At 36.2% G+C, this 15,832-nt stretch overlaps 1 protein-coding gene across 2 annotated transcripts in view; it reads right to left on the bottom strand.

The window, feature by feature from the left end:
* Nucleotides 1-14,117, bottom strand: part of PRKN (parkin RBR E3 ubiquitin protein ligase) — a 432,771-nt gene extending 418,654 nt beyond the window's left edge. Inside the window, exon 1 of one of the 2 annotated variants that reach the window (XM_021713409.1) lies at nt 13,978-14,117. In XM_021713409.1, the coding sequence (XP_021569084.1) occupies nt 13,978-14,031 (54 nt within the window). In that variant the 5' untranslated portion in view covers nt 14,032-14,117. The remainder of the gene's footprint in view (nt 1-13,977) is intronic. The other variant, XM_021713410.1, reaches the window with a different exon arrangement.
* Nucleotides 14,118-15,832: the final 1,715 nt, after the last annotated feature.

Raw genomic sequence — 15,832 nt, 5'->3', positions numbered from 1 at the left:
CTTGCTGGGCCCTGCCCTCCTTTCTGGCCTCTTTTCACACTGGTCCAGCTACTCTGGTCTCTCTCTTCTTCAGACTTGCTCTACTCCCTGCTGTCTCAAGGTTGTATCTCAGGATGTTCCTTTTGCTGGGACCATCTTCCCACCCTGCCCCAGTTTCTCCATTTCTTCTACCTCTTATCTAAATCAGTAATTACATAGCTATGTGGTTTGAAGAAGGTCTGAAACCCCCATTGATTTGTAAACTCCTTGAGGGGGAACACACTCATCTATTCTGCAAATTGTTCCTCCTTTGATACCACTCCCTATAAAATGGACATGATGGTAACAGCTGCTTTATCCGATATTCTAAAGGCACACTTTATAAAATGTAGACTTCTATGTAAATGCCTTTGTTTTTACTTAGGATGTACAAATTATATCCTCTGGTTCAATAAGATGGCATAGTTCAACGTATTTCCCAAAAAATGTGACCAGGTATATCTTTTTAAATGAAAATTAAGGTCTACTTCCAAGATAAGAGAAAATTATATGAAGTTAGCTGTGTAAGTTTTAAGAATTCAGTAATTAAATTATGCATTTCTATGTGAAATAAAACGAAAAATGTATTAGGTGCTTTCTGTAACATGAGTAATTAATATTTGCAACTTAGAAATCTATCTCCCTACAATGTAATTTTAGTCTCAGAAGGAACGTATATTCCTAAAGCAATAGCTAAATACCTTCAGTTCAAAGTACTTGGTACTAAATCCCTCAGGCATCAAAATAGTTCTGTAGTCTTTTCTAGAATAATATGTCAAGCATTTTTAAACACATATTTTATTGGCATAAGAAAAGCAACTGCAAATGTTTTCTCTTACGCTATATTCAAAGTCCTTTAAAAAAGATTCCCTTGCTAAGCTCTGACAAATGTGCCTCCTGCTACCACACTGGGCTCCTTCACAAACACACAATTCACAATTATAAGCAATTTTGTAAAATGCACACTATTTTCCCTAGAGACCAGAATGCCTTGGAGTAGTTAAATATGTAATTGGGTAATTTTCTGAAATGCTTGTTATTTACTTGAGTCTCATTTCAGTCTCACTGGTAAACAGCGTATCCCTGTTAAGTGTTATTATCCCCCCAAAAGCTTCCATAATCTTCAGGGCTCCTTTAACATTTCTATAAACCTATCCTATTACTTGGGGGTGTGGATCATGAAACACAGATGCTACCTGTGCCAGTCCCCTTGTTTAAATGACATGGTGGACTTCCTCTTCTCTGAACTGGGGTTTTGTAGAATGTAGGCATAGTGGAAAATGAGCAACAGCACTTTAAAACTTCATTATTATTTAGATGATGTCTTAGCTGGTTGCAAATCTCATTACAGCTTTACAGCTGTTTATCTACCTTGATTTATTTGTATTTTTGGATCAGAAGGAAGAATGGCAAGATTTCAACCTAGACATTTGCTTTGGAAAATAAAGTTTGAAGTTAGCTGTTGTTGATTTACAGTCAGTGTGCTATACTTAGCATGAATGTACAGTTAAGCATACTTTATAGGTAATTACTCCTTTTATCTACATGATAACTACAGAAGCTGTACATTGTCTTGTACAATACCTAGTCCCTGAAACAGTACCTTCTGAAGTACTGTATTAGGTAAATAAATTCTAATGATGGCAGTGGTATTTCATCCAACAAGAAGTATTAGATGAACAGATTTTAATGATGGTGGTGGTATCTCATACAATAAGAGATCTTACTCTCTCTGAAACCAACATCTTTTACTACTTGCTTAGTTATACATGAAGAACAAAAACTCACCAAGATCACTGATTTCACTGAAATGAATAGAAAGTAAACATTCTCTAACTGAAATGAGCATGCTCCAGTTAAAACAAGGGGAGGAAATCCAAAACAAAAATTGCTTTGAGTTGTTTTAGAGGGTGCTGTGCCCCAAATTCTTTTACTTCTAGGCTCCACTATTTTAGGGCCTACTACTTTACTGTATCACACAGTATTTTAATGGTAATAAGTTCACAGTTCATCTCTATGCTAATAATAGGTAGCAGTTAAAATTTGGTTTTTGACATTTTGCAATTAGGCTATTTTAACTCTCAATACAAAATGTGTAGTTCTTTTACTAATTTTTAAAAAAATACAATATCAAGAAATGAAAAGCATTTCTGTGTTCTGCTATGACTTGAAGGTTGCAGAACCCCATTTTTTGCCTGTCATGATCTTGGTAAAGTATTGAAATAGGATCTTTAAGTTACTACACAGAAACAACTCATGCATACTGTCGCCAACCACACATTTCTTTCAGTGTAAAATAATCCTTGGTATATCTTTCGGATATGGTTCCACAGAACACCGTTTGATAAACATTAATCTAAAGACACCACAGAGAGAGAGAGAGAGAGAGAGAGAGAGAGAGAGGGAGAGAGAGAGAGAGATGCTGTGTATCTTGTGTGCCCACGAGGAGATACTTTCTCCACTTATTGATTTGGTTGTGTTTATTCACGCTGAGTCTGATCAATTTCATAGAAGCAATAAATAGTAACTCTTGGTTTAGGAGCCAACAGTCCAGGATCACAGCATTTTGGAGTTAGAAGAGGCCCTGGATTTGAAACAGGTTTCATGAGTAGAAGGTGAGGAGTTGAAATTAGCTTCAGAATCAGGCAGAACTAGGTTTGAATTTAGCTTCACATGCAGAATGAGATTATTAATATTACCATAAGGAATCATTGTGAGGTCTAAATATGGTAATACATGCAAAAGGCCTGTCCTAGGACCCAGAAGGTAGTAAGTAATTTGACCAAATTAACTAGGTTTAGTTAGTGGTAGAGTCAGGAATAGTCTCATGTCTTATAGTTCAGTACTATTTCTAAAATGTTAGTCTAATTTGAGAACAAATACAAATTAGCTAACGAATGTTATCTTGCTGCAGGTCCTGAAAAACAGCCTCCAAGACAAACTCACTGTTTCCCTTGGATGAATCAGCACAACAGAAGAAATAATACTCAGAGACAAAGTCATACATGTTAACCACTGTATTTCTGAAGAACATCTAAGGAGTTCAGAAAACTTGCTTAGAAATTATAACACAGTGGATAAAGACTGTTAGAAGTCCTCAATTTAGCTTATTAAGATATTTGTAACTGTGATTCTTTAAGGGTGACTATTCTGAATGATTGTTATGAAGTTGCCTAAGGGGTGGGAGTGGAGGGAAGCAGGGGTCTTCTGGACATTATAACAGAGGAGGTGGTACCCCCACACCCAAGTAGGAACTGACTGATGTCCTTCTAAGAAGGGAAGATTCAGACACAGACCTGCCGGGAGGCTAGACCATGTGAGGACACAGGGAGAAGGCACCATCTAAGAGCCAAGGAAAGGGGCCTGAGGAAAATCCAAGTGTGCCGACATCTTAGTCTCAGACTAACAGCCACCAGAATTGTGAAAAAATAAATGCTTGTTTTTAAGACACCTACGTTATGGTAATTTGTCATGGTGTTCTTAGCAAACGAGTACAGTGGCCAATTACTAAATCACATTGTGGCAAGCTAGCCACAAGAAAGAACTGTCACTATCAGCTGGAGAGTGGGGTGGGTTAGGAATAGCACTGGGCAAAATAGTATCACTTCCATAAATACTTGAGTATTTCTGTCTTTCATGCAGTGTTTCCCTACGTGCATATTTCAATATTTAATTCCAAGATAGGTGACTTCTAGTAAAGTTTTGAAAAGCAAGAAAAACAAATACTATATTTTTCAAACTCCTGAGTAGAATCAGGGATAGAACATATAAGATAATCTGGAAGAGATTCAGATTTTCCTGGAAATAAATAATATACTTGCTTGGTTCAGGTATTATATATTTATTTTCATCTTGACGTTAGAATATTAAACCACCTCTCCTCTTGCTAAACTGGTATGCATTTAAAACATTAAATTCTCTCACTGTCCTGCTTTGGAACCAAATGGTATAAACTCTCATGAATATGTAAATCAACCCCTCGAAGCACGTTATTAATTATTTCAAAGATAGTTGGAGGTCAGCAGCTCATAGCAATTTCTATGCATGAAGTCTCATTAACACAAGACATCACACAGTGAAGAAGAATAAAGTTTTATCACGGTTACTGAATGTGTGTGTGTGTGTGTGTGTGTGTGTGTGTGTGTATGTAAGTGGCCAAAGTAACACATAGTACTAAACACAGCACCAGCAGGCTTTGAATATATGCCGTTGAATGATGATGATGATGGTGGTAGTGATGAAGAAACAGAATCTACAGCTAGGACAATTAAGAAAAAAAAAACTGTCTGAATCAGAAAGTATGTATTCAAAACCCAAAGGGACTTGAGCATCAAAAAACCTTAAATTTTCTTGACCCAAATGGTCCTGCTTTCTTCCAGACCAAAGTTAGAACTAACTGAAAAAATCTGTAGTTCACAAAGACATAGCACACATCTCATTTCCTGAGACACTAGAGAGACCACACAGTGTGTGTGTGTCTGTAACACTGCACACTACTAACAGCCTCTTGATGACTGTACTGTCAGCTTGTTTGTGGGGTTCTCAGCAATCGAAATGTTCTGATTTAAGCCGTGGGACATACTGAAGTGGAACCACCCAAAACACCAAATGTGAAGCTTGCCATTACTTACAAATGAAGGAGTAGCGTTAACACAGGCAGGGAGCTGTGCTTTTCAAATTCATACAGATATAAGACTCTAATTCTCACCAAATTGCAATAAAACAATCGTGCCATCCAAACAACTCTTCATGGTCACTGTTGCAGTTTGCTTTTATGTCTCTGATTGTGATCTCAAATTTATCTGATGAAAAAGACAGTCAACTATTTTCACATTCAATAACAATTGAGATAAGGAAGATAAACACATAGCCATTCTCTAGTGTGATTAATGAAATATATATAACAAAAATAGGAATGAAAACCTTGAATGCGGGAATAATTTGCACATGTATCCAGAGTTTTGTGACTATGGGTATTATTGGAATTTTGATGGTTCTAAAGAGGGAAACTTGGCAACATCTTTCAAACACCAATTTGGAAGTTAAAAGCAAAAAATACCTACATTATTTAGGGATGTACAAGGGGGTACCCTCAAAAACTGGAACTTACTTATAAAAAATTATGTATCGCTGGAAGCGGTGGCTCATGCCTATAATCCAAGCACCTTGGGACGCAGAGGCGAGAGAATTGCCTGAACCTACAGGTTCAAGACCAGCCTGAGCAACATGGTAAGACATCGTCTCTACAATAAATCAAAAAATTAGCTAGGTGTGGTGGTGCATGCCTGTAGTTGCAGCTACTTGGAAGGCTGAGGCGCAAGGATTGCCTGAGCCCAGCAGGTCAAGGTTTCGGTGGCCAGGAGCATGCCACTGCCCTCTAGCCTGGGTGAAAGTGTGAGTACTCAATTAAAAAAAAAAAAAAATTGTGTATTTATTCTTACATGTTTAAACTTCAGTCACCAACAAAGTACTCTGATGCAATACACCTATCAAGACACTTTTGCTACTGCTCAAAACAGTCTTTTGAACTCATCCATTTTGATGTCTTTTAGTGCTTCTGCTATTTTTTTTGTTTCACCTCTTCCACATCGGCAAAATGTTTCCCTTTGAGGGCTTTTTTCATTGGAGAAACAAAAAAAAGTTACTCAGGGAGACACCGGGGTCATGTTGGTTTTGGTCAAAAACTGTGGAACACTCATTGCAGTGTGGGCTGGTGCATTGTCATGGTGGAAGAACCAGTCACCTGTTTGTCACAACTCAGGATGTTTCTTCCACAATGCAGCCTCTCACAACAACACTATCTGGTACACCGATGTCAAGGGGTTCCTAGAACACTTACCCAGTGGGGGAAGCCTATACTGCAAGGGGCTTGCCCTTCAAAAAATAATTTCGGGTTTTCTTGGAATCCCCCCTTTATAAATAAGTGGTAGTGCTATAAAGATAAGCAGGGAATGATGATCACTAAGGGCAGAACAGTAGTGATACCTGGGCAGAGGAAAGAGTTTGTGATTGAGAGGTCATATTGGGGGCTTCTAGGATACTGGCAAGGCTGTTTTTTTTGATCTGGGTGGTGGTATCTGAGGTACATCATAACTATACAAATCTATAACTATACAAATATGCTTTAAGCACTGTTGTGTACGCATGATATGGTTCATAATAAATTTAAGAACACATAAATCTATTTAAAATGATATATTAAAAGGTCAATTAGTATTCTATTGACTACTGTTATATTCCAGTCTCCAGAGAGAATGCACTCTACTGATAAAGCAGAATGAGCAGATTCAAAAAATTGTGCTGACCACTAACATGGCAGGGAAAAGAAATTCAGACACACACACAATGACAAAAGTTTAAAAATAGCTGTTTTGAACAATTTCTTAGTTATCTTAAACATTTATAGGCATCTTTCTAAAACTGTATATAAATAGTATATTTACTTTTTAAAAGTTTGCTTTTGCTCTTATAAACCAAAGGTAGAATTTTTTCTTTTTTTTAAGAGTTTGGGGTAGACATGGGTGGAAAGAACTCATTTTTGTTTTCTCTGCTTAGCTACTCAGAACATTCCCATTTTCTGTTTTCTAAAATGCTATTTTATTTTTAACCACTTAATAAGTTGCCAAAAGAGAGAGAGAGAATAAAACATGCAGTTTGGAAAGTAGAATTTCAAGCAGAGAAAGAAACAGGGGCAGAGTTCACTTGTACATGGTGTTTCTCCCAGAGACAAAGAAAGCAAGGCTTGGACTTCACAGAGGTGGAGAGAATCTCTTCATTTGTAATTCACTAAAGACACACACGTACATCAAATGAACATAAAACTCCCCTGTCCTCTCTGAAGCAGGATTCTATAAAGGCAGCATTCCCAAGGCCAAACAGATGACCGCACAGTCAGCGCCTTGTTGATCCAGCTCGAATGAGCCCTGCACACCATCAATTCTGTCCTACAGCTCTTTTTCTGGTCCTTGTCCATGTACCAGTCACTCCTTATAATGAAGTCACTTGATTGAGTGTTGCTTCTGTGGCAAGCAGGGAGAAGAAGCCTGAAAAGCCATCCATAAATTTTACATTTCACCCTCGTCTCCATGAGCGTTAGAGGCTGCTGTGTGTTTACAGCCTTGTTGGCTTTTCCTCCGTGGTGCATGGCCTGGCCATGTTCTCCCCACATCCTCTCACCCATGTGTGGCTAGATGAGGTTGTGTGGCTAGGTGGGGTCGTGTGGCTGAGCTCTGGCATAAGGAACGTGGGAAAAAATGGTGTGCTCCCTTTGCAGGCCTGGCCTCAAAACATTAACCTCTGGTGCTGCCCAGTTCTCTCTTCCTCTGCCCACTGGCCCCACGAAGAAGATTCAACGGGGGCATGACAGAACCACCAGATGACAGAAGTCAGAGTCTGGGTCAATGAATGATGGTGTGGAGCACAGACGCCATGACCAACCCACACCGGACCATGACACAAGAGGAAATGAACCTTGGTCTATTAAACCACTGTGATCCCAGTGCAGTTTTGGTTAGAGAAGTTAGACTACTACCCTGACTTTGCACTACCTCATACAGCCAAATCAAAGAAACCTGCCAAAAATGCTGGGCCACCCCCAAAAACGAAGCAGAGAGGAATGCAGCATTAACTCAGAAACTTAGGAAGTTTGATTTAATTTCAGTGAATTTGGGGGCAGAAAGAACACTGGCTTTGGACTGGGACACATTGGGAGTTTCAATCCTGGTGCCACTGTGTTCACAGTGGCAGTTACAATTATGCAAGAACCAGGAGTTAAGAAGAGAATGGGCTGTATATTTCAAAGTCAGAGAGACAGACACATTGCAACTGTGCATGTGGATAGGCTTCTAGGCAGTTTGTTAATTTTCAAAGCAAAATGGGTTGCCAAATTGCTTTTTGGAAATGTAAATTTATTTTCTTACCTGTTTTGAATGTGCCCGTCACTTTATATTTTATGCTTTAAATTAGTAATTCTTTAGCGACTAATTATGTTGAACTTTTAATATGTGTGTTGACCATTTGCATATCTTCTTTGATGATTCATCTTTTAATATATTTCTCTAGTTTGCCAATGTGATTTTAGGAATTATATTGACATGAATATTTGTATTTGGAAGAGCAACATTCAAAAACACTGGATTTTATATTTAGCTCTGTAAATAGCTGTGTGGAATGCAGCCTTCTCAATTCTCTAGGCATCAAGAATATCCCTGTATTTCAAAAGGACAAGACCATCTGTGTCATGCTGCAGTATTACCGACAAAGATGAAGAGGACCCCAGTGGACAATGGAGGGCAAGTAGACATATTAAAAGAAAAAGAATTTGCATTCTAAGTTAGATGAAAGATGGAATTATATGAAAAGCGACCTGGGAGTAGAAGAGCCCGAAAAACAAAAACAAATAGATGCACTTGAATGGTGAATGGTTTGTCACAGGGAAGGTGGGGAACTACTCTCTCAGACCCATGAAGTTGCAAGAAGTCTGTGTTGCCAGGGATGAGGAGAAAACACATTTTGCAAAGTATCTATCACTTTACAATAAATCAACCTAAATTCATGAGGCTCCACCAAGTTGTATAAGTGACACTCAGTGTCAATGGGAGATTCAGAGGGCACTTTGTCATTTCAAAATAATTCCTCCCATGGACTGTTAATTGTAGCAGGCACAGCAAAAGAGAAGCGAATATTTCAGAGTAGTTATGAAGCTTTTCCCAAAGCCCATACCTTTATGTAAGCACCTGTCAGAGGTTCTGGAAATAGGCTGTTTTGACTGTGTTTGCCAATCTTATTTCTAACTCCATGAACATTTGTTGAAAAACCTATGGTGGTTAAGCAAATTCCCTCACAGACAAAACAGACATGGGTGGAGGGAGTAGTTTTGTGTTCGTTAATGTGATAGTCTGCCATTGAAAATATCTGTTGCTTATAGAATGCTCACCCCTGCTGTAGTAGTTCTCAAACATTTAAACCAGGGGATGTTAATAAATATTAATGCTCAACCCAAGAGGCTACCATTTAATTGCCCTGAGGCATGGACTGGGCATTGGGAAATTCCAACTCTTCCATGTGACTGACGTGCATCTGGGTTGAGAACCACAGTCTAGGGAGAAGTGTAGAATGGCAGGAACAGAGAGCTCTGGAGTCAACCACAGCTGGTTTGAGTTCAAAGCTCCCCTCTTCCTCACTCTGGGATCCTGGTTACTTAATCATACTGGGTTGTAATTTCATTTTCTGTAAAATAAAAATAATTCTTACTATTCAGGGTTACAGTTGGTTTAAATATGGAATAATGCTAAAAAAAAAAAAACAAACAACCCTGGAGATCTTCTTCTCTTGACTTTCTTTTCCATAGGACTTTCAAAGGTATGTACCTGTTGTTTGCAGCTTACCTACTATACAGTGCTTAAGAACACAAGTTTTAGAGCCAAAACTATCTGGCTTTGGCTGTCAGCTGTGTTACTTTCTGGGAGAGGAATTTGAAAACAGTAAAATAAATATATATTTTCCCTTTGATATAGTGACCCCTCTTCTAGGGAATCAATCTCAACGATACTCTGACAACAATATAAAAATATAGATGCACACAAGTCAATTATAGCAAGTCCCCTACATATGAACTTTCAAGTTGCAAACTATCATAGATGTGAATGTGAGTTCACACATCCAATCACGTAACTTAGTTCACAGGTCTGACACACACTGTCACATGCATGCATCCTTTACAAGTGGCTGTGTATTCATTTGCTGTACAGTATAGTTTGTGTGAAAAGTACTATAAAACTATTACAATGTAGCACTATATAGCTGATTGTGCAGGTTGGTTATCCAGGCTAGCTTTGTTGGACTTACAAACAAATTGGAATTACAAACGCACTCTAGGAATGGAACTCATTCTTATGTAGGGGACTTACTGTAGTTGTAGCAACTCTTCTAATAAAAAATGAAAACTTGGCCAGGTACAGAGGCTTATGCCTGTAATCCCAGCACTTTGGGAGGCTGAGGCAGGAGGACTGCTGAGTACTTTGGGAGGCCGAGGCAGGAGTTCGAAACCAATCTAGGCAACATAGCAAGACCTCATCTCTACAAAAAAAAATTTTTTTTAAATTAGCAAGGCATGTTGGTACATTCCTATAGTCCCGGCTGGGAGGTTAAAGCAGAAGAATTGCCTGTGCCCAGGAGGTTGAGGCTGTGGTGAGTCTTGATCGTGCCACTATACTCCAGCCTGGGTCACAAAGTTAGACCCTGACTCAAAAAAACAAAACAAAAAATAAATGAAGACTAAGTATTTAACAATAAGGAAAAAATGAGGCATATCTACACAATGGAATTTAACAATGCTATATTTTTTAAAGTGGGAGAAAATATCTATCTATCTATCTATCTATCCATTGTGTAGAGTGAAAAAAGCAAAGTGAAGAAAAATGTGCATAATAATGTACTTTTTACTTAAGGAGGTGACACAAATCTATATCAATGTCAATATCACCAATAATATGTTTACCTATTTTTTAAATTGTTGATATTTTTCAATTCTAATCTTTATTTTTCTTTAATTCACTGATTATGCAGTATAGGATTAATTATTTTTATTTTAAAGATGTGGGGTACAATCCATGGTTAGGTACATATGTAGTCATCATACAGGTAAAGTTTGGGCCTGCCTTTGGTCTCTACTTCACCTGGTTTGAGATCGGGTACCTTTACTGATGTTATGTGGCCCCCCTCCCTCCTTCCCTGGCAGTGTCCCACTACTGCCAATCCCTTTCTTATAGTATTATGACAAATGTTCAGGGTCTGCTTATAAGTAAGTACATGTGGTACTCAGATCTGTTTCTGTGATAGATCGCTGAGTATTATAGACTCTAAATCCATCCAAGTTGCTACAAAGTCCATAATTCTGTGTTTCTTTATGGCTGTGTAATATCCTATCATGTATAGGAATAGTGAAGAAAATGGAGATAAAAACTATGCTTCTTAGAATATAACATGTTTTATAGCTCTGACTTTGGAATATTGTAATATATAATATGTATTTTACATATTATAAAAACAAAAATATATTTTAAAGCAATTTCAAAATATGTTGCCACTGGTGACATGACTATAAAGTAACCATAAATGAGTCTATATCACCATTCAGATATATTCTAATAATAAAATAAACTGCAAAAATCTTAGCATTGTTTTCAGTACTTGATTGTTCTCAAAACTTGCTAATGGCATTAATACTGTAGTACTGATACTACTGTGGGTGCATTGTAAGATAAGGCAAATTAGTAATTATGTCTTTATTGAGTAATTGGAGACTTTAAATAAAAACTTCATAACACTGAATTTGAACTTAACATGTCAGTATAACTAATATTGTAATCTGTACATAAAAAAAAAGTCTCTTAGCTTTTCTTATCAGACTTAGAGACAGTAATCAACATAGAAACAATGAGAATGTCAAACACCAAGATTGTCACTTCTAAATACTACTTTGTACTAATGGAACCAGAGCTTCTGAGAAAAATGGCTGATTTTAGGTCATTAGCAAGAAGTATAAGAAAAGTCTAGAACATCTTGTTACACTACAAAGCTTGGTTAATGGGTATGGGAAGGTTCCTTGCAGTATTTTTCTTTACTTTTGTATATTTGAAATTTTCTCTAATACAATTATATACATTTAAAAAAAGAGTGCAAAATGAGGTGATTACTAAAAGTATCTTGAATCTGAAGAGAAGATTTGAAAATGGATATTTAGAAATGTTTCCTTTGTAGTTTTGTGAAGGAAGAGGATTTACCAATACAAAATTATCACATTAGAAACAATAAAAGTAGAGTTTTCCAATCTGAAAATGATTGCATCACTGGCTTTGAATGTTTTTGTTAAAAATATAAAAAGCATTCTTGTGTAATTAACCTTCACTTGTACCTCACATCTCCATAATAAAATAAAATTAAAAAAATATATAAAATACAATGTCTTTCAATGGGGTTTCCCTAACAATACATTGACACATATAATATTTGAACATTAGTAAAATCATTACATTATTGGTAGAGATAATTGAAAGATTAGTATAATAATTTACAAAGTCAACAATGCAATTAGTTTTTTCTGTTTGCATCTGTGTATCATTTGGAGGCATATTTTTTTAGCCATCATTGGCATTGAAACTAAATATTAAAATAAATTGAACTTAAAACCAGACCATTGAATCAAAGTATCCCATCGTCTCAAACCACAATTTTCAAAATTAATGAAGCATACTTAATCACATTGTGATCACTAAAATACATATGCACATATATAAACATTACATCAAAATGGATCAATGACCTACATTTAAGAGGTAAGCTATTAGAAGAAAGTGAGAAGATCTGTATGAGAAGATCTCTGCTATGACATTGAATATTTGACACCAAAAGCGTTATCAACAAAAGAAAAAATATGTGAATTGAATTTCATCAAAATTAAAAACTTTGTTCATAAAAGAACACTATGAAGAGAGTGAAAAGACAAAACTTTAGAATGAAAGAAATATTTGCAAATCACATATCTGATAAGAATCTACTGTCCTGGATATATAAAAGAATCTTTCAGCTCAACAACAAAATCCCAAACAACCCAATACAAAAATGAGTAAAGGACTCAAGAGATTTGCTTGTAAAGAAGATATATAAACAGCAGACGAGCACGAGATGATAATCAATATCACTGGTCATTAAGAAAGTAAGAATCAAATCCACAATAAATGACTACTTCACATTTATTAGGATAACTAATTAAAAAGATAATAATATCTAGTGCTGGCAAGGATGTGGAGAAATAGAAACACATGCATTGCTGGTGGATATATAAAATGGTTGGCAGCTGTTGAAAACAGTTGGCAGTTCTCCACAAAGTTTAACAGAAAATTCCCCTTCTAGGTAAATATCCAAGAGATATGAAAGCCCATGTCCACATAGAAACTTGTATACAAATGTTTAAGCAGCAGTATTCATAACAGTCAAAAAGTTGGAAACAACACAAATGCCCTTAAATAGAAGAATGAATAAACTAATTGTAGTATATTCGTACAATAGAATATTATTCAGCAAATAAAAAGAAGTCTGAAACATGCTAGAATTTGGATAAACCCTAAAAACATCATGTTGAGTGAAAGGCAGACACCAGAGCTCACATAGTATATAATTCCTTTTATCGAAACTAACAAGAATAGGCAAAACCATAGAGACAGAAAGCAGATTGGTGGTGGTCAGGGACTGGAGCACAGTGCATGGGGAGTAGTTACTTAATGAGTTTGGGGTGCTCTTCTGAGGTGATGAAACAGTTTTCAAACTAGAGAGGTTTGGTGGTTGTATGACACTGTGGATGCACTAAATGCCACTGAAGTGTACACTTTAAAATAGTTGTATGCTATATAAATTTTATCTCAATGAAAAATTACATATGCAATAATAATATGGTACAAGTACAGAGTGTTTTGTAATGTTAAAAGATTAAAAAATTTTAAATATTAAATAGAACCCTTTATCTCATTCTTCTTTAATTTATTTTTCACATATTTTCTTTCATAAATATTGGGTATGTTTTCAATTTAGTTTTAGAGGTATACAGTGTAAACATTTTAGTAATATTTTTCCAGACCTGGGATATCAGATCTAAAACCTGTAGGATGACTCTAACCCACAGATACACTTCGTGTGCTGTGGTTAAATAGTATTTTCAAACTTGTTTTTAGTGCCTTCTTGCAAGTTATGCATTTTCCAGTTCAACACAGTTTCTGCATTCACTAGAGTTTTATATCTTTGGTGATCTAAACACTAATGTTTCTTACCCAGCAATGATCATATTTAAATTTTCAACCTCTCTGCTAGAGATGAGGTGTATCTAAGATAGTTGCACTTAAGTTGTTTTTCTTCTTTCATTCTTCATTAGTAATAGAAATGAAGAAAACAGAGTGCTAGACTTACCCACACAAGGCAGGGAGTAGCCAAGCTGAGGGTCATGGACAAACTGTCGATCATTGAGTCTTGTCACACAGTATAAGTGGAAACAGTCTAAGCAAATCACGTGGCGACAATTGCACTGGAAAACGAGAACAGGGCTCCTGCAAAGATAAAGGAAGATGTTTGCTCTAGTACCTCTATGGATGAAAAGGCAGCATGTACTTTAGAACAATTGCTGTAATCCTGTAGGGTTGCTTGGAGTGGGGTCTGTGTAGACACCTGAGCTGCTGCTAAACATTGAGCTCATATATACCCATGCTACAACTGAAAACTTGGAGGCCCTCTATGAATTACACAGGATATTGATTTTCCTATTTTATATTTTTTACATGAACACATGTGTCTATCAGTTGTTTAAAGTTATTAAAATATTCTCTTTCTGGAAGTTTTCCCTGACTCATAATTTCCAATTAACCTACTAAATCATCCCATCCACTTGTATATATTTCTGTTGATCCATTATTGCATCATAGTATTAATGTCTCCTCTCTAATTAACTGTGATCTTCTTGAAAGCAGATACTGTATCCTTTACATTGATATTCCCATAGCACCAAGCATTGTAAGGTTTTAAATATTTTAAAAGCTTAATTGTAATAATATAGAGAATCTGAACTTTCCCAAAGTCAAAATAAAAACTATGATATCATCAAAGCAGGGATGTTAAACAGTCAGCCACTCACATTTCACTGGCAGATAGAAAAGTAGAATTTAAGGATAAAAGATTATCCTACAGGGATTCTTCTACTACAAGATTTCGTCTGCTGTGCCACCCCATCCCATTCAGATAGTTAATTTCTCAAATTATAGTTAGGAGATTACAAATACTAAAAACTTTGGATCCCTTTAAAACACTTTATAGGAAAATAATCTTCTGAACAACTATTTTTTTTCTAGCTAATAAACCACATGAGTTTATGTCAAACAGCAGACAAATTGAATATATTAGTTTGAGATTGGCCTCAAGGTAATTTAAAAAGTAAGAAAGTTATTGGAGTCTATTTGGATAAGCCTATTTCCTATGTAATGATAACAAAATACAAAATAAACGTGTTAACTTCATACCCAATTCGTAACAGCTAAAATAGCTCTATAAAAGCCTGTTCCCTAGAAAAAATAATATTAAATATTAATATTATAGAAGACAAATTCTTAATAACTAAGAAATTTTCAAAATTCTGTTATCCCATTATTTCAAAGCAATATCTAATGCCAAAAAAAAAGGTGGGAAAGTATCTATTGGTATTTTAATGCCATGATTCTGTCAGTAATCGGTCAACTTAACCTAAGCAAGCGCATACCTAAATGTGTTTATGTGTGTCTCATTTCTCCTCTCAGAACCTCTCAAAGTTCTTCTGGGGCCTTCATTTCTATTTCTAGAATCTTAGTCAACTGGGCACTGACTGTGCACCGAACTTTCAACTTTTTCCTTTCTAACAATGTTACATTTAAAGATAATAAAATATAATGCTTTCCTATTTCTAAACTAAGAGACACCCACATACATGTGCACACACACATCCTTTTTTACTCCATGACCCTATTATAGCTGCTATATTTTACCTTCTTCTCTCACAGCTAAGTTATGTGAAAAGTATTCCCCATTTTGCTTTCAGTGGCAAGACTAAGCCTTTATAGACATCTAATCTGCTATTAGCATGTGCATACCAGAGAAAATATTAGGACATTTATAAAAATGTTCTATATATAACAAAGTTAAAAAGAAAGCTTAGAAATGACCCTGTAGAGGAAATAAAAAGAGAACTTATAAAGTCAAAGCAGACAGCCCACAAAGTGCTGCCACAGTGACCCAGAGACCT

This window comes from Carlito syrichta, unplaced genomic scaffold (genome assembly GCF_000164805.1).
Source record: "Carlito syrichta isolate Samal-C Ts95f unplaced genomic scaffold, Tarsius_syrichta-2.0.1 Scaffold304521, whole genome shotgun sequence".
Lineage (NCBI taxonomy): Eukaryota > Metazoa > Chordata > Mammalia > Primates > Tarsiidae > Carlito > Carlito syrichta.
The sequence above is the reverse complement of the archived record's forward strand: the minus strand, read 5'-3'. Positions and strand labels throughout refer to the sequence as shown.